At 40.2% G+C, this 24,299-nt stretch overlaps 2 protein-coding genes across 3 annotated transcripts; both read left to right on the plus strand.

Annotated features, from left to right (window-relative positions):
• The first annotated feature begins 5,418 nt into the window (after positions 1-5,418).
• On the plus strand, positions 5,419-9,350 carry LOC110047661 (uncharacterized). 2 transcript variants are annotated; one of them, XM_020753421.2, is made up of 2 exons: positions 5,419-6,243; positions 6,385-9,350. In XM_020753421.2, exon 2 carries the CDS (start codon positions 6,483-6,485, stop codon positions 7,251-7,253), a length of 771 nt encoding a protein of 256 aa, XP_020609080.1. In that variant the 5' UTR covers positions 5,419-6,243; positions 6,385-6,482; the 3' UTR covers positions 7,254-9,350. The 2 variants fall into 2 exon arrangements, with proteins under 2 accessions (XP_020609080.1, XP_020609079.1); XM_020753420.2 differs by having other exon boundaries at positions 6,388-9,350.
• Positions 9,351-9,876: 526 nt separating this feature from the next.
• Positions 9,877-13,380, plus strand: LOC110047663 (uncharacterized). The gene is made up of 2 exons (XM_020753422.2): positions 9,877-10,168; positions 12,144-13,380. The coding sequence occupies exon 2, from the start codon at positions 12,157-12,159 to the stop codon at positions 12,757-12,759; it is 603 nt and encodes a 200-aa protein (XP_020609081.2). The 5' UTR covers positions 9,877-10,168; positions 12,144-12,156; the 3' UTR covers positions 12,760-13,380.
• The last annotated feature ends 10,919 nt before the right edge of the window (positions 13,381-24,299 follow it).

Below are 24,299 nucleotides of genomic sequence, written 5' to 3' on the forward strand. Positions count from 1 at the left end.
ACATTTTTTAAAATACTTCTTACAATCATGCTAACTCAACCGGACCACCATTGTCTAGCAGTAACCATAGTTACATTGCTTTCTTATTCCGAAACCCTCTCTTATTGTACAGGAGCATGTTTTATTTATCAGGCTGAACTGGTTCTTGTATATATATATATATATATATATATATATATATATATATATATATATATATATATATATGGTGCTTTACTGGCCAAATTTTAGCCTGATGTTCTTAACCCATTTATCGATAATGATGAAAAGGTAGCTTCTTCTAAGAAACATACCCAATTCAAGACTAGAGTGCTAAAACCATACCCTATTTATAACCAAAATGGCCAAAATCGATACCCTATTTATGACCAAAACGGTTCCGTGAAAACCCTACCCTTTGGGGCCGCCCATAAAAAGGAGTACCCCCCCCCCCCCCTCCGCGGGTGTAAACAAAGTTGACGAGTTATACTATAAAGTTCTGTGAGACATTTGATTTCTAGAAATGCACCGAAACTGCCTACAACTTCAAATATTTTGTACTGCAATTCTTAAAGAATAGCACGGCGCGTGAAATTTATCAGAAATATAGCCCGCGTAGGTGGCGGGACTCGTGCGAGGGCGAGGCGGAGCCTTTAACGAAAGCGGTGATCCCGCGAGGAGAATCGTGAATCTTTCCTCCTGGCCTGTAGCCCCAAAAAACTCGTGCGCGAATTAAATCCCGCTAGTTTCACAAGCTACCAGAAATAAAGAGAAACCAGTGGAAATTTGCTGATTGACGCATTTCATTTTCCCCCCAAAAATCACGTGCTCAATTTGCAGTGTAACGAAAAACCAACACGAGTCACGAGTTTTACGTCCAACTCAACATCTGTTCTTTTTTTTTCAGTTTTGTCCTGACGCATCGCAATTTTTGGTTTTGTTTTTCAGCTGTTATCTTAGATTCGAAGATCATTGCCAGAGCCGCGCGTCCATACTTTAGTTCGCGGCTCGTTTTACGACTGAGTTGCTGTGCTAGTCGTTGAAAGCAATTTATCCCTGTCAATTCTCAGTTTCATTCTTCACAACTGAGGCAGAAGAAATTACATTTCTTTGGTTTGGTTTTTGATAGTGATGTGACCATAAAGATCAAGACAAGCACAAGGCATGGAGTAATCTCAGTGCACAGAGTGAAGCCGCCTTGAAAAAAAAAAAAAAAAAATCAGTGATAATTCTTCTCCTCCAGCGCAGACATTCAAAGAATTTTTCCATTGAAGACATTTAAAGAATGTCTACCTAGGAGGATAGATTACTCCCTTCCCCCTTTCACGTGGGGTTGCCTTTTTCAATGCACGTGAGAACATTCCTTTGCTTGAACGTTTGCCGGTCTAACAAAGGATCCGTAACTAGGAACAGGATACCTTGATTACACTGTCCTATGGTGGATCCCTCGTTATGCCAACTGTCCTCGATTCTGTTAACTTGGAAGCTTTCTTCTACACTTTTCTACGTTAGGATCTATTCTTTCTGTTTACATAAGAGGTCGAGAGCGGCGGTGCATTGCTATCACGTGCGCTTTCCAATGTGGGTGTCAGTTGCAGGCCACGTGGATCGTTTCAAAGATGTTTTGTTCTGAAAGAGGCAACTGTTATGTAATTTGTAAACTGGCGTTCTATCGATTCTTGTCATTCACCTCCCTGAAAAAAGAGAAAGAAAATAGAAACTGTTTATCTGTTTCGGAAGTATTTGCATTCGGTTACTGACAGGTAAAGAAAATAAAACTAATCTTACCATCTTTATGATATTCACTCACCTCTCCCAACTGACTGCCAGCATAGCAGTTGCCGGCTTAGAGGGCCTGGTGGAGTTTAATGTAAACGATAGCTAAGAACTGTTCCACAATTTAACTGCCAGCTGAGCAGTGACGCCTTTTTTAACTGCATGGAAACAGAGATGTGTGATCGGACATCTGAAAAAATTTACTTGCGGCTGAGAAATAGACGGACTGATAACCGAGATCCAGCGTATTTACTGTAAGACCCGCTAAAACACAATCTTACCGAAAACTGCCTGAAAAGCGAAACAGAAACGGCTTCGGCAGCGCAGTTGGATAAATGTCCGATTTCAAATCCGCCGCGTTGCGTTGCGAAGACAAGAGTCACCTGACAACAAGCGGAACCAGGAGCCATAATCGGGGACGGAGACCGTAAGTCTTGGGATCCGCGCGCACCTATGATATGGGACAATTTTTCTATTTTTAGAACAAATTGCGCCATCCTGACGTCATATATCCGCGCGGATCCACGCACGTGTCGGGGGTTCTCGCGTGGATGTTGTCACGTTGCGTGATCAAATGGTGAGAGTTGCGAGATTCTCTCGCAGATTTTTCACAGCGATGGCAGGGAATAAGGCAAGGAATTAGATACAGGGCTCTTATATGTAGTTTTATGCTCTGAGCTGATGGAAGAGGTCAGTTTTTCAGGGTCGAAATCAAGACTTCAATTTCGCGTTGTGAATGAATAATAATATGTGCTCGCGCTAGTTGAACGCGTAAGCTTTTGCGTTTGTTCTGTAAAGAAAAGTTATGAAAGAAAACTCTTTACTCTGGTATCGAGTTAATTTGAGAGTTTCCCAAACAATGTTTAATCATAACCAAACCCTGTTTTTGATAGTTTCTTATTGCTTCTGTTTGTTTGGCGAGTTTGCAAAAGCTTTTTAAAGGAAAGTCTGACGCGTACATAAGTAGCTCATTTGCATGGTGTAGCGCGTGCACCTTCAAATCCGAGTCGGTGTTTTCAATTGTCAACAAATCTTGACAAAGATTTCTTTCGTTGTCTTTTGCGCTGAGATGCTACAACAATTTTCACCAACGCCAAAAGGCTACTAACATCATGTGTATTTCTTTAACATAGTGAAATTTTACACTGCGAAAATAAAATAGACAAGGAGTTTTGATAACTCAACCAACGAAATCGAAATCGTTTTTCGAGTTGATTAAAGACGGAAAGCGTCATCGTAACTTTGCTGATTATTTATGCTGTATTCACATATTTTCAGCTAAGCTTTTAATATGTTCTCAAACATTTATCAACCTTAAACGTATTTAAAGACTAGAGATATTATATGAGTTCGATGTACGTTTTCACACGAAAGTGGGGAAGTCCAATTTGCCATGTTTTACTGATTATACAAAACACGCATCGGCGGGCGCTCTTATTCATCGACAACAGACAATTTATTGGATTTTTACACAAACAAAACTGAGCAGCATCCACAGACATAAACTTTATTGTCACTTATTGGGTCTTGATAAAGCATCAAGCGTTGCTTACAATTCAGGCGAAACTCAAACTTGCAATTACTTTGTTTTACTTTTCGGTCGAGACTCTGGCGAAATCCTCGCAAGCGTATGGCAAAAGGAGGGAAACTTTGAAGTCCTGAAACCGTGCTATATCCAAATGTATCCAACTGGTTTTTTGCTGTGTTATGGAAAAGCTGTTAATCTTTAACATATGTGAAACTTAGAGTGGAGTAATGTGGAGCTCTTGTAACAGAAGCAGCGAAACACAACCTGGTCAGCGATATAAAGCGGGACATAACTAACGTGGGCCAAAAGCATCAAACCTTTCGGGAATTTCGGACGCCATTTCCCCGCGCTATAACCGCAAAAATCCACGCAGCATGCACGCGCGTGTGCCGTACATGATGGCGCAATTTGTTCTAAAAATAGAAAAATTGTCCCATATCATAGGGACAGCCCCAATACTAGAAATAGCGCGCGCTTACGGTCTCCGTCCCCGATTATGGCTCCTGGCGGAACATATTTTTCCATCGTGGTCACGTCCCCGTGACTCGAGACTGACTGCTGTGACGGACTCGTGCCCGTCACGCGAAGCGCTGCGCTCTGTTAATTAATTAAATGTGATATTTTGGTCAGCTGTGATAAGCTGTAGTTTAAAGAAAGTGGAGAATGATCATCGCAGTAAATTTTCCAATTTAAGCAATTGGAAAGAAGAAGCCTGAAAAAATCAGGGCTTCAACGGGATTCGAACCCGTGACCTCCGCGATACCGGTGCGATGCTCTACCAACTGAGCTATGAAGCCACACATTGGGAGCGAGGTCAATGAATAAGTTGCCAGTAATCGGATACCCGTGTTTGCGCGAAGAACTCTGGGATCGTCAGGGGGCAAACATTGCTAGTCGCTAAAAGGAAATGTATGGCGAAAAGTTGTTTCGAGGTACAAGAAAACGATTTTTGAGAGGGATCAACGCTTTTTCGCCGTCGTTTTTATCGCAAATGGATTTGGGCAATGTTAATATGTGGAATATGTAAGTTTTTTTCTTTGAATAACCGTGAAATATGTGACAAAATCTACCGATAAACTCCGTTGTTTGCGTGAGGTTTATTGTGAAATTTACATCGCGTAATGGTCTGAAAATATTACAAAATTAATTAGGTATAAATCGAGACGGAGGAATAACCCAGTAAAGCCTTTTAAGTTGTGTACAGGCTACTTTTGGCTTATTTGAAAGCTCAGTCGTACAAATAATACTGGAAATAAGCCCGGTGGCGATCATTGTACTGTCAGGGGTTGATTTAATGACAAATGAGTCCGCGCGACTCATGCTGTGTGGCTACTGTGTTGCTCAAAGCCTTTGTTTTGCTTTTACAAGCACGTATTTCAGTGATTTTCCATTTCTATAACAGATCAAGGGTAACTCCTTGAATATATCTCTAAGTATTTGTATTTGAAAGTGCCATTTGTGCGTGATTATGCTTTCCAAAGCTTGGTATTGACGGTTGAGTGAAATAGCCCGACACAAAGGGTAGTAGTTCATTCTGCAATTTTCGATTTCTGTTTTAGAGCTTCTTTTCTGTCTTAATATTTAACTTCTCGGAGGGTCTTTTCTACCATTTGCTCCGGGTAGCCTCTCGAGATCAGGCGTGTATTGAAATTTTCAATATTCTCTTCAATGTATTTCACAATAAACCTCACGTAAGCAAAAGGGAGTTTATCGGTAAATTTTTTCACTTATTTGACGGTTATTCAAACAAAAACTTACATTTTCCAAGTATCAAAATTGCCAAAATCAATTTGCGATAAAACAACGGCGAAAAAGCGTTGATCTCTGTCCAAAACCATGTTTTTGGGCGTCGAAACAACTTTTCGCCATACATTTCCTTCTAGCGACTTGCAATGTTTGCCCCCTGACGATCCCAGAGTTCTTTTCGCAAACACGGGTATCCGATTACTGGCAACTCATTCATTTATTGAGTTCATATCTTCCCGTGAGTAGTGAAATGATGTGAAGTTTATATGAAATAATTCATACAAGAACTGCGGTTGTAGATGAAAGTGGAGAATGATCATCGCAGTAAATTTTCCAATTTAAGCAATTGGAAAGAAGAAGCCTGAAAAAATCAGGGCTTCAACGGGATTCGAACCCGTGACCTCCGCGATACCGGTGCGATGCTCTACCAACTGAGCTATGAAGCCACACATTGGGAGCGAGGTCAATTTATTGAGTTCATATCTTCCCGTGGAAGATGATCATTCTCCACTTTCATCTACAACCGCAGTTCATATATGAATTATTTCATATAAACTTCTCATCAAGCTGTAGTTTAGCACAGAAATATCCCAAGCGGGCTCGCACGTTTTCTTGCAAGGTGAGAGGCAAGAAATGAAAGACAAACACAAGAAATGCAGATAGATGTTAATTGTGATCTTAAAATTTTGTTACGTAATGTCCGGCGAAAAACACAAGCTTTTTAAAAGCAATATCACTTCGGAAGGTGGTATTGAATTGTTAATGTTTCGCATGTCAACATCGTTGCCGGCGGCGATTCGCATTTTTAATCAGAGTGACACCTGCCTAGCACGTGTCAAACACATGATAAACATGCAAGTGCGCTCACATTTTGTATCGCGTGAACATGGCCATGAATGTAAATAAGGGATATGTCATGTAAGCAAACCAAGAATGAATTTCAATAAGACAGTGCACTCACTGAGCACGTGTATGTACGTGACAAAATTTTGCAGTTTTCTTTCACTGGCAAACTGGGTTTATTTTTCTCGATATCAGACGTCGGTATTCAAACCTCTGCAGAAACGCCTCACTAAGGGTCACCGCCGAGCGGTCCCTCGCTTTCTCGCCGATTTAATTCCCTGCTATAAAATAGCAAAGGATTGAATTTTGCTTTAAAAGCGAAGAAATTGTTTATCACCAAATACTGACAGCTAGCTTATGAGTCTCAAGCGGTGAGTACAAGTTTTGAACTTCTGCCAGGTGTCTTGTGATTATTACCGTCACTCGATGGTTTCGCTTTTCTCGTCGTCAAGAGAAAGCAGCCGATGGTAGAATAGGCCCTGGTAAAATTATGTTACGATTTTCTTTATCAGCAGGGATTGCGCCAGTGTCTGTCAAACTAGCCTTCGAATAGCGATTTGTAAACAACCGAAAGGACAGCGCGGAACAAGTCACGAACTTACAGGTTCCTATGGCGAATGTGGAGGCTCAAAGCCGTGGTTATTGCAGTCGACGATTGTGCCAGCTACCTTTATGTCACTTCAACTCTACTGGTATCAAAGTTTCTGACTGGTGGTTGTTTCTTTTCCTGTCGTATGTTGGCAGTCTACTGGTTGGGACTATTTTTGTTGTGACAGGATTTGCTTCAACAGACTTTGAAATGTCCGCTGTCGGAGTGGTTTTAGTTATCGCTGGCGCATGTTTGGCGGTCGTCTGTGACCTACTTCGTAGATTCGGATGCGGCTGGACCAAGGTGGCCACAGAAGCGGCAAATTCTGGGCGAATCATTCAAAGTGACTCAGATTTTACGTTATCTATTCCATATCTTCCCGGCTATCCGGGATTTAATACTGCTGTGGACGACAGACGCCCTGATAACCCTCCTCCGTACGACATCAGCGAGTCCTACGAATCTGCGGCTCGTGTCACTTTAAGTTGTACCTGCGGGACGTCTTTGAGAACTGAAAACGCTCAATCTTCTGATGCTGGTTGCATGCCTTCCTTCGAAAGACAATCTGCGTCTTTAGAGGGACAACCTGATGAAACGTCTTTTAGGTCTGACAATGTTCGACAACTGCCTTGTCAGCATGTTGCGTCAAACGCAACACTTGTGCGCGCGGGCTTTTATCCCAGAACTATAATTAAACCTTCTCCACCACCGTACGATTTTGTCGTAGTCAACAGTGCGGGAAGCATATCGTATTTATGTGACTCGCCACCACCCTATGGGGATTTTGTCTAAACATCTAAAGGATCTACATAAGACGAACATTTATAGGTGCTATGTACTGTAATACCTAGAAATCTCTCGAATAGCTAAGAGCTGTTCGCTTAATGACTTCGGTTAATTGCTATTTAAGTAGTACTTAAAGGCTGCGCTCACATCAATACCGTTATTTGTAGTTTGCTCGGGTTCGTTTTTAATTAAATGACGTCAGACTACAGACTAACTCGTAGTTAGCAGATGATGTCAGAATTAAAAGCAGTACATAATTTCGTGAAGGACACACGTTTTGTTTTCGTATTATGCAAATTTTTCTTAATTTTTTTTCACCCTTTTTTCGCGCTTTGTTTTCGATTTTGTATAACTATGTTCATCTCACATGTCCTAGACTGCTTTTTAATTGGCTTTCGTATGCTTGTAAACTTAGGTATAATTAACCCATGCATCCAGCTTAGGTGCAACTGCAACTGTATTGTTTAGGATCATCGAAGCATGCCAGTATAAATTTGTAAATAGAGAAGAGGTCAGAGTATCGAAAGAGCTAACTAAAGTTACTTTAGTAGTACTCTTTTGTTGTATAATTTTATAAAGAATCTTACAAGAATCTCTTTATGAGAAAATTTAAGAATATGTTATGGATATACCCAGGGCTGAGGCTTTGTTAAGATATATTGCTTGCGTGCTGGTGTCAAATAAACTACCGGCAACAAAAGCACATAAGGTTTTTTTTTTTCATGAACTGTATCTTACCATTGCAAAGTATGGCAAATTCTCTCCTTTTTCCAACAACACTAGCTATCAAAACGACGGATAAAAACTTACCTATAACGACACGCGCGCCGTGTAAGACGATCCAGGCACGGTACAGGTTTATATCTGATTGGTCGATTCCTGGTCCGTTTAATTTAACTGAAATACATGTACTATACTCTGTAATCTAAGAATGTACATCCTAACCCAAAGTTTGATATGACAAGAATATCGACCGAAAAATCGAACGAAACATCGACCGAAAAATAAGAATTTTCATCCTAGGCGGTTAAAAATATACACTCATGTAGATAAAAAACCAGTGTTAGTAATAGCCTCCACAGATTTGACCACCACCACTGAGATACGGATATTTATTGTTGAACTACTATAATTTTTAAATGTTTGTGAAAGTAACCTATTTTAATTTAGTCATGAATTTCAGTATATTCGTTAATTCGACACAGGAGCATAACAAGTCCCATTCAGGCCCCGAGTAGAAATAAAACTAAATGTACCAAACGCCGGCATGGTGCCCTAATTGTACCTTTGAACGAATTCAACGCCGAAAAAGGTAGAAAGGAACTTTCATCGTTCCTTGTAATGATTACCGTACTAAAAAATTTAACAAATTCTGCAAGTCCGATCGAGAGAGTTTCCAATTAAAAGGTAGCAGGAGCAAGGCAGCACGGTGCAATAAGCTGACGAAAATCATACGCGGGCTCATTGACTTCTCGCTGCGGTGAAGCTCAGTGCATGGAATCAGAGACTCCGCTCGCCACACCTTCGCTCGCTCGCGTTCGCGATCGCTTATCGCACATTTTGCGCTCGCTCCCCACGTTTCGCGCGCTTACTCGCGTGTCGCAGTTGTCACTCGTTCGCCCCAACCTCGTTCCCAGGGCTTTTCCTATTAAAATTTCAAAGGGAAAAGCATTGGAAACGAGATCGTCGTTCGCCTCATAATCAACAGGAAAACCATACGCAACGACTCATTTATTACGTTTTATAAAAGATCTTCAGTTTTTAACATTCCTCTTGATTACCATGGTGTACTCAGGTGCGTGCAAAGGGAATAGGAGACCTCTGAGTATATTCAAAATGTACCGTATTTTATCAAGACATCAACACTACCTAGATTACCATACAAGGGATGAATTTTATGCTTATTATAATAAAGATATGGAGTGAATTTTAACTGCAGTTTATTTACGAGGTCACAGCCCAGCAATTAAGGTTAAAACCTGAATAGCGATAGCCAACACGGAAGTCCGTCAAATGATTTAATGTACAAAGGCCGGGCAGGTGTTTTGCTTTATTTTCTTCACTGCGTCACTCGTTTACACGCCTGACACTATGATTTGAGCACACACATAAAAAAAATAATTTAAAAAAAAAATGATTTGAGCATAATCGCGAGCAAAGGGTAAAGTGGGTAAAGCGATCTTGACTTGCTTTCTTTTGTCTGCTTGTTTGTATTCTGTTTATGCTTGCGTTCATCATTGAATTTTTGTCTGCATTTATGGCCAACCCCATATAAAATGCTTCGTTTCCCACCACTCAACTGACGTTTTCCAAAAAAAAGAAATAATAAAAAAAGAAAAGGAAAAAAACTGTCTGATATCTTATCTCTGGTGTTTCGTATTTCCCTTGCATGGCGGCTTCTGTAGCCGCCATGCAAGGGAAATAGGCGAAATCGGGCATATTCAACGAAAAACAATCCATAGCATACTTAGATAAAACTGTAATAAAAGAATATCTAGAAAAACGTGGGTTTAGGCTTAAAGGTGTATTACATAAACGACCTTTCGAATTTTGGGAGCTCCGTGATTATTTGCATAGTCTTATCCGTTTTTGTATTCTGAAACTGAAAGGGTGAAATTCCCCTTTATGTGTCATCCGGTCCAATCAAGGCACTTGACGTAAGGACCCTGCCGACTTGAATATAATTTAGTCTTCTGCACTGCTAAGCACAAAACATCAACTTTCCGGCTGTTCCGACTGAACCTCAGGAAAATTCGACAGTCGAAGTAAGCTCCGTTCACAACATACTGAATGTTGCACTGAAACGTGCCGCTGTCCGTCGAAATTTTTGGTATTACAACGCGACATTGCTCGATATGTTTGGGGATATGCACTTGTGAAAAAAAAAAAACACAGCGCTGACGAACGGCATTTCATTGAAGGTCAGTACACGAAATATTAGTTTCGCACACCGTACTGAGTAAAATTCGTTCTAAACCGGCCAGTGGGAATAAAAGTACAACATGCAAAGGTTCGTAAAATCCATTACGTGAAGTTCACGCTGTTTTTAGGCGGAAAACTCTGATATAGCTACAAATTAAATGCAATTATCGTACATGCTGATACATGGTATAAGCCCTGCCAGAATGCGAATGTTTCTGATGTACCGACGACTGATAGGCCTCGAATATACATAAAAATATATTTTCCTGATACTTCCACAACTTAAAATTTCCTTCGAAACAGCAAGCGACACTTTCGCAAAAGATGGCAACAAAGCGAGCGTGACGCAAAACGTTTTGAAAATGCTTACGTATGCAAATCACAAACGTACTGTCTTAAATTGCGTAAATGTAAATCTCCTTTGTTCTTCAATCGATTTTGTTTTTCCGGCGATGACAATACCATTGTTTTCGATCATTTATAGGAAAAGATCTCGATTAAATGGTTTTCGAGGTAATGACTTTATTACCACAAACAGTTTGATTTCAGTGTTAGGTTCGAATTGGTTGCCGTAGTATTAGTTTCACATTGAAGGTCGCATGACTTTAATCTGCGAGTGGTTGCCGGTATTTTCGTCAATTACATGTCAGGAGACATTAAGTTTTTATCAGTGATTTCTCAGGAAATTTGCACTCCACTGCCTCTTTCCCAGCTGTTTTCCCTCAGAGATTAGGAGGGGCAAAAAGAAGAAAAGTGGCATCGGTTTAGAGCTAATCCAAGGCGTAGGCCTGTCCCGATTGTGCTAGCCAGCTTTTGAGCAGCTTTTGGCGGTTGGAGCATTTATTTACGGTTCTAGCAACGTCAAGAAAAAGTTAACGATTTCATAGAAAACTTCAATTTATGCGAATTTCTTGAATGTTTAACGACTTTTTGAAGTTTGAACACATAACCTGTCACTTGACGTTCGGCAAGACGTCAAATAAACCATGTGTTTTGTTCCGTTAGACTTAAGAGTGTCCTTAAATTTCTTCCATATTTGCGATTAACTCTGTAAAGTTAGGTTCAAGCTATTTTTGCTTGACCGATGAAAACAATTATTGCGAAGACGGAAAAATAAAGCATTTAATGAACGTTTACATAAGAAATATAATGAAATTTAGGTAGCAACTATTCGAATTTAGATAGCAATTGTTTGGATTTGGGGCGATTTTTTAGCAACTTTTTGAGAGTCCAGTGAACAGCTTTCCCGCATTTTACGAGCACAAGGGACAAACCTAATCCAAGGTGGCTGTTTATCGAAAAGTTACCGTGCAATTAAATTATCTTGCTTGGAAATTATTTCACACCTTCGTCATATCGTAAATTTTTACACCCAGAATTTTCGGGTGTTTGATGATCAAATGACCAGCCAATGCCATGGGCATTTCCCTCCCCTCCCATTCTCAAAGGGATAGCCCTGGGAACGATATGATGTTTGTCAGTCAGGTCTCGGAACTGTAATGCTGACCAAACCTAACGAACCCACAACTCTGGACTAAACTAGTTGAGACAGATTGAAAAAAAACAACAACAACAACAACAACTGTCATCTTCATGCCGCACTCCGTCACTAATATTCAAAAGGCCGTTAAAGGAATGGTGATTATCCCCCTCCCCACCCCTCTTGCTAAGTGTTTTGGACTCAAAAATTGTACCCATTGGTTTTCGGACCAAGAGATATTGAATGGGGTTAGGGGAGGGGGCGACTTTGATGAAGCTTGATTATATCGAAGAATCGCGCGCAATTAAAACTGTCTCCAGTCTAATCATTTAACTTGGCTTTCGTAATCTGAAGAATTTAGTGCGCAGACCTTGGAGGGCATTATCCGCCGACACCAAAGACTGAGGTGGATTATATCCTCGGAAGTCTGTATAATTCCTCATATCATACTCAGCCACATCCAAAAATTGCTTATCACTGTTAATTATCCGCAGAATTACCTGAAGCATGGCCGACGGCAGTACAAGAAATACATATGATACAGCTGTCGTTTCGTCTACAGCCTCCGCCTGGGGATGGTTAGTTCGTCCTGTTGCCATAGCGCTGTCCAGCCTCGGTTTGGTGGTCTTTGTAGCAGGAATCACCTCGTTTTCGATACGCGGAGTTGACAGTGGAAGCCGAGTGCTGCTGATGCCTGCCGGGAGCGTCATTCTCAGTCTCGGCGTTCTTTTAGGCATCGGATTCAAAATAAGTCAACGCGAAGAGAGGAAGATGGCTTTGAAAGCCCAGCGTTCTGGAAACGACGTGTTAGATCTGACGGCGGAATTTGCTACTATTGAGATATCCGTTGGAAGTAACTGCTCCACGGAATTCCCTGGGGACGATCACGAGGACCAACAAAACCAGCAAGGATCAATCTTTACAAGATTTCCGCCCAGGCGTCCCTGTCAGGAGGAAGCCGACCCCGGACGTTCCATTGCCCCACTGCCAGCTGTCGCGCCTATGTTGGATAGCAATGACGTGTTGGTAGTGCTCGAGGATCCGAGTTTGTTTGAGATCCCCCCCTCGTACGAAGAAGCATGCGCAGTATACACCGAAGTTGGTGTGTGATCATCGTGTTGCTCTGACGTACTTGAGTTGTCTCCTCGATCCTTCCCCGGTGGAGGATCAGACCGGAGAGGAGATTCACTCTACACTCTTTTTTTTTTTTTTCTTTTTTTTTTACATAAGAATACATTTTAAAGGAAGATCGAGGCTGAAACTAGCCAAATTTTTGAGAATATTTTATTAATTAACCCGAGGTTGAGATTTTGAAAAGAAGTATAATTCCACGTGTTGAAAATTTGTAAATGCAGTACAATAATATGTTACTAACCAAAGCGTATAAAATTCTTCCTTTCTCTAAACGACAAAACTAGCGAAAGCAAAAACAACAACAACAACAAAAACAGCACTAGCCGTATCTAGTTGGATGCCCGAATAGCCCATCATGCTGTATTGCCTGCATTCTGGCTCGATCCAAAAATTACTTCCACGTCATCAATAGTCTCCATACATGTACATCCTAAGACAAAATGTCATATGCTATAATGTAAGAATATTCACAAGAATAATTTTAGCCCAAAATTGGCAGAAAGATAAGAATATTAAGCCTGGCCCGGAAAAGCAATATTCTTATAAAAGAGAGTGTGTATCCTTGACAAAATATAATGTGTACAAGCTGTCGCGTTCCATGATGTGCACCTCATCTACTTGCGCTCTTTGTATATAGCACACTGTGTTGTTGTAATGAAGCTCTAAACAAAAACAGAATGAACCTAGAGAAAAAATTGAACTGATCATGTACAAGATTTCACAAGAAAAACTCGTCATTCACAACACCCAAAAGCGCCATAAGGCTGCGTGCGTGCGTGAACGTGTATCGAATCAATGTTTTCAATTATTGATGTACGTAATTGGTTTCTTTCATAAAATATATACACCTTATTCCAAAATGGCAGCCAGTTTATTATTCTTTTGTTTACATGGTAATTAGCCCCCTTTGCCTCGTCAACATGTACAAAATACAAAAGAATTTTGAAGTGAAAATGAGGCAAAGAGGGCTAATTAATACGCAAACAAAAGAATAATAAATTGGCCGCCATTTTTGGATAAGGTGTGTACGATATATTAAACAACTAGATTATGAGCTCGAGATTTCTATTTAAACAATAGAGTGTTTCTGTCGAGGAACTATGGGCTGATAGTTGCCCCGCGAAAATTTGATGTTCTTAAGCAAATATTTACCCAATTAAGCACATCAAATTAAATTTCCGAGGGGCAACTATCAGACCGATATAGTTCCGAGACATAAACACTCTATTGTCTTTATTGTTCACCACTAAATTTTCTTCCGCGCGCCAGTTCAAAAATCTTATCGAATTACTTTCAACTTTTTTAGATGGAAGCCGTGAAAGCCAAATTTAACATTTATAAAGGAAAATAAACAAAACCAACTTAATACAATTTTATATGTTTATTTTTTATAAGCCCCGTTGTGTACAGAAAATTTTTTCACGGACGAGTACTATCCATCCGCGTATTTTCCTCGGACGGGCATTATGGGCTGATAGTGTCTCAGTCCACGGATGAACACTATCAATTTAAACCAATAAGAATCGGAGAAAATTTAGTGTTGAACTATAACGCGGGATAGTTGACGGAGGCGCAGCCCGAGTCAACTGTCGCTCGATAGAAATCGAGCGCGAATTATCTAATTGTTTTAGTATAAATCCACTAGTCATTCAAAACTTTATCGAAACCCTCTTCACACACACCGCCTTCGGAAACGCAAAGAAGCGGCTGTCACTTTGTTCACAAGGGCACGCTCCTACGCTACTTACTATCTATCACAGAATAGATAGTGAGTATCGTAGCCAATCAGAGAACGGTATTCGTGATAGAACGCTAGTAGATTTATGCTAAATAGGTATATTACTTCTGAACTGAAATGAGCTTTAAAACTCATTTTTAAGAAATCCTCTACGAAAATCATCGGCCACGACGGTGGTTCAGGTATGTGATTTTCAGAGCGATTTTTACATCTATATTTTCTCCGTTCATTCCAAAGTTTTACTTTGTAATGAAGTTAATCCTCTCACATTAAAAACTTGGTGATTTCATATGAACAACCTTCCTGCTGCGCTTCGTATTTCCAACTCTCTTCAAGTTGTCGGAAACGCGATGAAATGTTGTCTTCGGCGTCAAGTTTGATATATTACTTCCAGTAAATAGTTGAACCAGGTCAGTACGGCCGCGGTGGCACCTATATATACAATAGCCTCCTCTTGCCGCCAAAATATAGCCGTGGGAGGTCCGTATAGTGGATAACTGTGACTGAGGCATTTTCAAGCCCGAAGTCGCAGTTACGTCTTCCACTATACAGGGCCGACCAAATATATATGACCAAAATCTGCGATTTTCCCTACCCTATATATGACCTGAAAAAGTAGCTTCTTCTAAAAAACATACCTAGTTCAAGACTAGAGTGCAAAAACCATACCCTATTTCATAAACGCTCTTGTTCTTTGGCCATTTCAATTTAACAAGAAATAAAATGCAAACAGCGGCAACAAACATAACACATGAACTACGCGTGGTTTGGAACAACAATATAAAATTTTCTTGACGTTTCGCATGCTACAGCTCGCATCTTCAGAAGTGGCGGTTACAAAAAAAACGAAAGATTTAAAACCTAAAAATACAAAACGAGGTACCGGTAACTAACTAAACAATAACGAAAACAAAAGGTGATAGCTAATAAAGTGACAGCTTTTCACTGCTAGCATTGTCATTAAGTGTTGGTTTTAAGTCTCGTATAAGCAATGTTTCTTTTATTTTACAATGTAAATCACATCGTCCACTAGCTAAGACCTCGAAATGGTCCCATTTGATGTTATGGCCGGTGGAGATTGCGTGATCAGCAACAGCGGAAGCGTGACCCACTTGCGTAAGGGCTTTAAAATGCTCGACCTTTCTGTCATGCAGTCGTCGCTTTGTTTTGCCGATATAGAAAGCGTCACAATCCCAGCAGCTGGCTTTGTATACGACTTTAGATTTTTGCGAGCGATTTAAACGATCTTTGCAAGGAAAAAAGGACTTAACTCGGCAAGTGTTCCGAAAAATCAACCTGAGATTAACGAAACCAAAAAATTTATTAACACAAGATTTAAGACGGCGTTTAAAAATTCTATTTATACCCTATTTATGACCAAAGTGGCCAACATTGACACCCTATTTATGACCTAAACGACCGAAAACCCTACCCTTTTGGGCCGCACATACCTATCATAGCCAATGTAAAGGAGTACCTTCCCCCTCGGGGGGCTACCCACCCACCGCAGTATGGAAATTTGGTTTACGGCGGGTACTCCCACAACTTTGCTGAGAATGGTTGTTCTTACCAACTGAACCGTACAATGTGCGATAAACGAGTCACGATAAGGTATGATAACGTAGAACAACATGGAACAACATGGAAATAGGAGACTTTTGCACATAAGCTTATCCGAGCCGGCAGATCTGTTTTTGTTTGGCCACAGCTGTTCCTGCTCAAGAATGGCAGCTGTTACCTACTCACACCAATAAATTTGACGAGGCCGAGGCACAAGATATTATTGCATTGATGTTGTGAAAAGAGTGAACACAGAATGGTGGGAGTAGTTCATGGTCGCTCTATCGCCATCTCGCCAGCAGAACGCGGCCAAACCAAACAAACTGTTAAGTCTCCATGCTTGCGTGTTACATGTCTTTGTCTTTTACCGCTGGTTGTTGTCACCGCGGGAGCAGTTCTCTTTGGCATAGGCATTGATCTCAGGTCATCTTCAGCCATTGGCAAGAATATTCTAATCTCCGCTGGAATGGCTGTGTATGTCATTGGCGTCATTTACTTTGTGATCATCAATTTGGCGGATCAATCTTATCAGCGAGAGGATAAAGACGAAGTTTTCGCCAGTGACAGTGATGACTGCATTGACACTGATAGTGTGACGCTAGTCTAATTTATCGCCGCGTCCACTCTAGCGAAGAAGGCCGCCAATTCTTGCACTTTCATCATCACAACGTAACGTTCAAGCAAGATTATAAAATTGACTGAATCTGTCAGTGAAGAAATTAAAAGTAACCTAATAGAAGCTTAACAATTGTAAGAGCTTAGGAATGATTCACTGTTTCAGTTGTTTTTGTTGAACAGATGCTGGAATTTCCGACACCGCTGCAATGTTTTATATATTACACGTTTGACGATAGTTATCTGTACTGATTCCCTCTTCTGATTGTTTTATCAGTAAACACCGTCAGTAGTTAACTGGTGATTTTAAGTAAATATAATCTGCGTTGAGGTTGAAGTTTTGAAAAGGTAGGGTAGTTTCTCAACATACGGTGCAGTGGCGGATCCAGACCTTGAGCTAGGGGGGGGGGGGAGGGGGGGTTGGCGGTTTTGTTTCACTGGCCCCTGCCGGCTTTTCTTCCTTCTGTGATTTCTTCTTCTGTTTTTAACCCAAAATAAGGGTTGGCCCCGGACCCCCCTGGCCCCTCCCCTAGATCCGCCACTGCAGTGGACAAGATGAAGCTGGAGTGATTCAGTTGTTACTGTTGAAACCAGGGAATTCGAATTGACGAATTCATTGAATCGTCACTAGTCTTGTTTCAAAGAAAATATTCAAATGTAAATTTGACAACTGAATGCCGATTGCTCTTAATTATTTTTTTCTATGTATAATCTTGTGTTAAACAAACTCATTTTGTCATCACAATGAGAGCTAAGAACTGCTCAAGATTATTAACTTTTAAAAACAAAATGATTGCGTCGTCATGGGTACATTTGTATCCCTGTTGATGGACTAAAGCAGTGGATTGGGATAGCTGATGGGCTGTAGGGAGACAATCTTGTCCATCAAAGTGGTATAATTGATTCCTCTATTTCTTTGAAAGAAAGTTCCTATTTTTCTTATTGTTTTAATCGTAGTTTTCCTATTTTTCTGAACAACCATGCTACTGGATACCTGGATTCAGTTTCAAATAATTCCACCAAATGAGGGGCGATTATAGGAGGGGTGTGATTAATCGAGGGAAGGCTATTTTGCGAGAAAATACGTTAGTCAAGCGCAACTCAATTTTGCCCCGGCAAAATTTCATTAATTTGGGTTGCAAATGTCACACACGGCGTTTTGTTCTCATTCCGAATCGATTCTGGTAGTTGTAGGCAAATGGCGCCATCATGCAAATCGCCTATTAGACAAAGAGGATACTTAACGAAGCAACTTGAATGGTAAATATCTAAGCGCAAATCTTGTGTTAAAATTTCCTGATTTTTTATTTTATTTTCATATACTTTTATTGAGTTCAATCGGCTTACTTGTAATGTACGATTTGATACTGCGGTACGAAGCCCGAGTTAACGCTCTGGATCGTCTAGTCCTCATATTGTTTGTAATTAGCTTTCTTATTCTCTATCACCTTTCGTACATTTAATCTTTGTCACTAGGTTGTAAACATCCTAAAACTGACGATGTTTACGGAGTATCCGAAACATGCATGTCTATCAAATTTAAGAGTTTGTGTAGTTTCTTTAAATTTCGTAAATAGAGAATGAGCTCATAGCGAATTTCTATTATTTAAGTTGAACTTTTGAAATTTGAATCAAACGGTTAAACATAATTTTCAAGTTGAACCCTTCAGGCGATTTGACTGCACTGATGAAGTGATAGCTAGGCTTTAAGCATGTTTACGCCTTTACGCCTTTATGCATGTTTATTTGCTCAAAATTTTCCTTTAATGCCTTAATTCCTTAAATGCGCAAAATTTTTCTCGAACCTTGGGCATCTTCATACTGTTTTCACTTTGACATTCTTTTCACCTTTACTACTGTGTGAGTTGTTCAAAATAGAACTTTACAATATGCATTTTGAACGCGAGGCTTAGAGGTTAAATATAGCTAACTACCTCAGTATGACGTAAAAATACGCACGGCTATTGTTTTCATCGTCAGTCCTTTAATTTAGTAATTATTTAATTAGCCGTGGTGAAACTTGACTTCAGAGGATCTCACAGGTTTGTACGCAATCTGAATTACAATGAAAGATAAATGATATTAATATGAATTTCACCTTTGTAAATTAGTACTTTTAAGTTCTATTTGAGCGCAAGTTTCTGTTAAGATAATGAAAAAAAAAACAATCTAAATGTCTAGTATCGCATATACTTTCAAACAACAAAGATAGCATGCTTGGCGTTGCCTTAAAAAAAAAACAAAATCCATGATAAACTAGGAAATAGGTTCAGTTTCGTGTATATTTATACGGTCGAACCTCCCGTAAGCGACCACCCAAAATTTCAACCCTTGGTGGTCGCTTACGGGAGGCGATAAACTATCCAGGAATTAATGCGATAATGTTAGAACATCTCAGTCATCCAATTTTTTCTCTATTATTATCTATCAAATGGTCGCGTACGAGAGGTTAAAAACAACAGATCGAAAATTTTAAACTTTTATCTCTAAAAATGGTCGCCGTCGCTCAAGAGAGATGGTCGCTTACGAGAGGTGGTCGCTTACAAGAGGTTCCAGTAAAGGGATTTGGCTTGGAAACTTTTGGTATTTTGGAAAACTGGTCGCTGAGGAGAGGTGGTCGCTTACGAGAGATGGTCGCTTACTGCAAGAGGTTCCAAATATAGTTATTTGGCTTGGAAATTTTCGGTATTTTGGAAAACTGGTCGCTAATATGTTAGGAGAGGTGGTCGCCTACGGGAGGTGGTCGCTTACAAGGGGTTCCAAATATAATGATTTGACTTGGAAACTTTTGGTATTTTGGAAAACTGGTCGCTGAGGAGAGAGGTTGTTGATTACGAGAGGTGGTCGCAACCGGAGATTCGATGGTATATCGAAGTCAAGTGAACTCAATGTTTTGTTTTTTTTTTCTTCTGAGCCTCGAAGCGATTGGGTAGGATTTGTAATATTTCGAAACCGACTTATTGCTAGTTACGTTCAGGTGTGTTTTGCCACTCAAAAAGTAAAGTGTATTTTTGTGAAATGAATTCCTTGCGCCCGTTCTGTTTTGCAAAAACAACAGCAAAAGCATCAAAAATCAATGATGAAACTGAATTTATATTTACGGGAGTTCCACGGTAAAACAAGTCCTGAACCAAAGCAGTAAATTTATTATTAAAGCGTAAAATTCAGATTGCTCTTAGCAAAATGTAGTTTGTAACGGAAGCATATTTTGGGAAGCGAGCGCATTTTCGTGAACATACTCGGAAAAACTCCTGCACTGCAGGCTAAGAAAAAAGCTAAGGATGAAAAACGCTGAACATCTGAACTCTAAGTGCGTAGCGTTATATTACCACATGAGCTGTTAAGATATACAAAAAAAAAATAACTGTTAGTGTGACTTTTCATTTACAATACCATAAGGATAAACGGGTCGAGGTTCGGTTTTTCTTTACGGGTCGCTTGTATTCACAGACTATTTAACTGTCACTGACGGACGAGTTGGAGATGCGCCGAACTTTATAAAAAGTATACAGCGGCTTGAAAACATCCTCCCACAGTTGTAAAGCAATGTCTTCGTCCATATTTTGCCAATCCACTTCGGACTCGAACTTTCTGAACCCGGGCGGTGGCTCCATGTGCAATTCCTGAAGGGTATTTTTCTTCATATTTGGCTCCTCCTTGCCTAACTGATCAGTTTCTTTACCAGGCTTTGGTCTTCGTTTCTTCGTGATTTTTAACCGCCTCTTCGGCGAGCCACCAAGTTGGTTTCCTTGTTGGTTTTTGTTGTCCAGTTTCGTTGTCTGCGCTCCCATGTTTGATGAAGAAAGGAAAGCTTTAGGTGCACACTCGCAGTTAGTAACGTCTCGCTCTCGACTAGAATTTGACTGAAATTCGAAGGATCCTCGCCAAATAAAGGCCTCCAGGCACGTGCCGAAGTCATGCTGGTACATAACTCTAACTAGTCAGAGCTTGTTATTTCTATGGAGCTTCTGTAATATGGAGTGGAAAAAGCAAATAATAAACCCCTGGCACATGCAAGGTCACGCTGTTACGTAATATGTAACTTTGACTATTTTATTGTAACAAATAAGAGCTCGTTGTTTCTATTGATGCGGACTAGGCACGTGCAAGAACCATACAAGCAGTCGACGTCTGTGATCTATAGTGTTTTGTGTATGTAACAGACCATTTTCGTATTCGCGGTATTGGACTGATAACGACGTTTTTTTACGAAGATTGTCCACAAGTTGTCCAAAAGCCACACCCACGTTTCCGAAGGTTGCCGAAGATAACCGAAGACTGTCTTACCGGGACCGCGAAAACCATATGTTAACCGGTACAATATAACATAGATTTGGGAACTCTGTTGACCAAACACAGCACCGTAACTAGTATCTCAGGTTTTCTTTACAAATTAAAGTAAATAAAGTCTGAAAAAATTTCAGAAGAGTTTTGGAACCGAACTAATCTTTATCCCATTCGCAAGAATTTTGAAAGTTATCGTTGAATCACTTCGCCAAGCGTATGAAGTTTGTTTCAAACTTTCCGTAGTCTTTTACTTTTGTGACTTAAAAAATAGGGAGTTTAAGCAAATCGCTACGGCTGGCTCTGATACGGCTGCCGGAAGTGAATTTCCCCCAAAATGAGACACTGCGCATGTACGTCGGTTGCATCCAGCCGTAGCGTGAAATCTGACAACGTGAGTCGGGATGTTTTGCCGTAGTGGCTACTACTTCGGGTTTATTTCGTTTCTCTGGCCCTTTTCAACAGACATCTCGGCATTTTAAGAATTCCATTGGATACTATATCCTTTAAACTCAATTTCAGTCAAAGATTCCGTCAAGGTCGCCTTTCATAAGCTGAGGGTCCCCTATACCTCTTCTGAAAACAGTTTCACGCAAAAGTAATTGGCCTTTTCACGCATCACGAAAAATTCGAAAAACAGCTTCACGTTCACAGAAAATAGTAAGCAATCACGTTTCACGCGAAAATGCAAAGGCTAAATCAGTTTCACGTAAAACTGCAAATTCTATTCACGTTTCGCAAAACATACAAATATAATCATTACAAAAATGTATCTGGCAACACTGAAATGTACCACAGTAGATATAGCTGCACATGGCCATATTTTGATAATTTCAGACTCTCTCGTCGTCAGCATGTCTAGATCTTTTGTGGATTGGGTATTATGCATGTACAGTGGAACCCCGTTAATACGGACACCAAGGGGACATGCCAAAGTGTCTGTATTATCGGGGTGTCCGTATTGAGCCGTATTTAAGCGGGCTCTCAGATAAAAAGTCACGGACACATGTTTTATCGATACCAAGACTAAGGCAGACATTTTTTACGGCAACAAAACGTTGTTTTGATTGTAATGTAACTGTAAAATTAAACTATGGAAACCTTATGGTCATTTATCATACTCTCGGACTAAAATTAATTTTATAGTACTGTAGCACTCGAATAGTACTGTAGCACTTGAATAAGTCCGCGGCCTTACTTTATACAAGGAATTAAGCAGGCATTTTAACAGCATTAAAACATTGTTTAGTTTCTTCTATAACTGTAACAAGTTTAAAGTATGGAAACCTTACGCCTATCTACTCATACTCCTCCCGGTACTCTCGGACTAAATTAAAACAAGAGAAAATGAGAAAAAGTGAGGTCCCTCATTTTCTCTTGCTTAAAATTAAAGTTACTTTACTGTTCTTGAAACTCGACGAAAAAAAGTCTGTGACTTTACATGGCACTGACGCTTTTAGTTTGTGACTCAACCAGGTGGACTGAATATTAGACAAAATCTTTGAAAGGTTATTCGCCGTTTCAGTTAAGGCTGGATAGAGTGTGGATACTGACAGATTGACTCACCTTTTCCGCAGAACCCTCCATTTTCTGCCTTTTCTCGATCGAAATGGCGTGATACCCCGCTTGTGTGACACAGCGCGACAGACTAGATTCTAGGCCCTCCTGGTTCACTGTTGCTGTGGTTAGTTCTCAGTCCTCCATCCTCACGCGCGTCGAGAGATGTCGAGAAAGGCAGGCCGTCACGCTTTTTACATCCAGTTTGGTGTAGTTTACGAGCTTTTATGACGCTAAAATCTCCAAAAATGTGAAAAATTATTCCCACAAAAGTCGATGGTTCACAAATCACGCGAAAGTAAATGCATTTTTCACGGATCACGAAAAAAATCGAAAACCAGTTTCCCGAGGACGGAAAAATATAGATTCACGAATCACAGAAAAAATAAATCCTCATTCACGCTTCACGCAAAGAAAAAACGCCCATTCACGCGTCACGAAAAAAGTATAGGGGACCCTCTAAGCTTGTAAATCCGTATCCTGAATTTACGATAAGTTTTGGCAAAGGTGTTGGAATGGCGAAGCGAGTCAAGTGAAATATTCGTGTTGAGCACGAGGTTGTTTTTCTTCGGTTAAGTTTGCTTTGAGGGTTTAGTGAAGATGTTTTATATCTGGATAACTATACGATGCTATTTTGCTTCTTTGAGTATTGATATATTTGTGTTCTTCACTCGATATTCTTTGAGATATTTGTCTCTGAAATTATATATGTCATCCATCAAATTGTTATGGTGCAAAGTGTATGGCATTCGCTTTCGCTCAGAAAAAATCTGTTCGTCCTACCGAATAACGGCCATCGTCCTTTGACCGAAGCCATTTCGGCTGTGAGAAACTAAATAAAAGAGATTTTAAACTCCTTAGCCGATGTTTCTTTCATCTTTTAATTTGTATTTCGCTTTACTGGCTAAACTTAAAATTTGGCAGACCACCGAGACGTACTCTCCCTAGACCTTTTCAGTCACGGCAGCCGTAGTATCACCAGCCGTAGTCATTTGCTTAAACTCCCTAATAGCGGAGCTCCGCGGGTTGGAGGCCCGACGGGCCGCCAAGCGGAGCACCATAACTATAGGAACAGAATCAAATGCATTTAAGAAATAGAAAACCATGCAGCTTTTCTTCATGGTCAACATGGCTAGCGGCTTAGATCGCGGGCGCGGGCGCCCCACGACGACGGCGTTGAGGTACAAGGCTTCCATACTCCAGCTAATAGGTCAACCAAATCATGCACCCTTGGTTTACACCGTACATCTTTGGTGTTAGACATCCATGTTCGTGTTTAAAGCGATCATGGGTAGCTGTCATACATCTGCTATCGCAGACCACGTCACTTCAACTGGTCACAACTTAAAATGGGACCACTTTGAGACTGATTAGCAAAAGGTTGGTCAGATTTACATTGCAAGATAAGACAAACTCTACTCCAATTAGGGAATTGAAATCTACCCTAAATGATAATGTTTACATCGAAAAGCTTCATCTTTATTAGTTTGCACTTTTCATATGCAATTTTTTTTCAACTTCAGTCATTGTTTTTGTTAATTAGTTTATTATCTTAAATTTAAACTGGTTAGTTGTTATACTTCTATCCTAAACGGTCACTTCTGAAGATGTATGTCGAAACATACGAAACGTCAAATTAACATATATAGTTTTATTTTTGTTTTCCAACAATGCGTTTTATTGTCATGTTTTCACCTCAGTTTGTGTGTTATTTCTTGTTATAATATAGATAGGACCCTGAGCGCGCTCTGATTGGTCAAAA

Source organism: Orbicella faveolata, unplaced genomic scaffold (genome assembly GCF_042242905.1).
Source record: "Orbicella faveolata isolate gen_17 unplaced genomic scaffold, um_ofav_v1 contig_3, whole genome shotgun sequence".
Taxonomy (NCBI): Eukaryota; Metazoa; Cnidaria; class Anthozoa; order Scleractinia; family Merulinidae; genus Orbicella; species Orbicella faveolata.

What these genes read in the sequence shown, in the direction of transcription:
- LOC110047661 (XM_020753421.2), top strand. Translation starts at nt 6,483, where the DNA reads ATGGCGAATGTGGAGGCTCAAAGCCGTGGTTATTGCAGTCGACGATTG.
- LOC110047663 (XM_020753422.2), top strand. Translation starts at nt 12,157, where the DNA reads ATGGCCGACGGCAGTACAAGAAATACATATGATACAGCTGTCGTTTCG.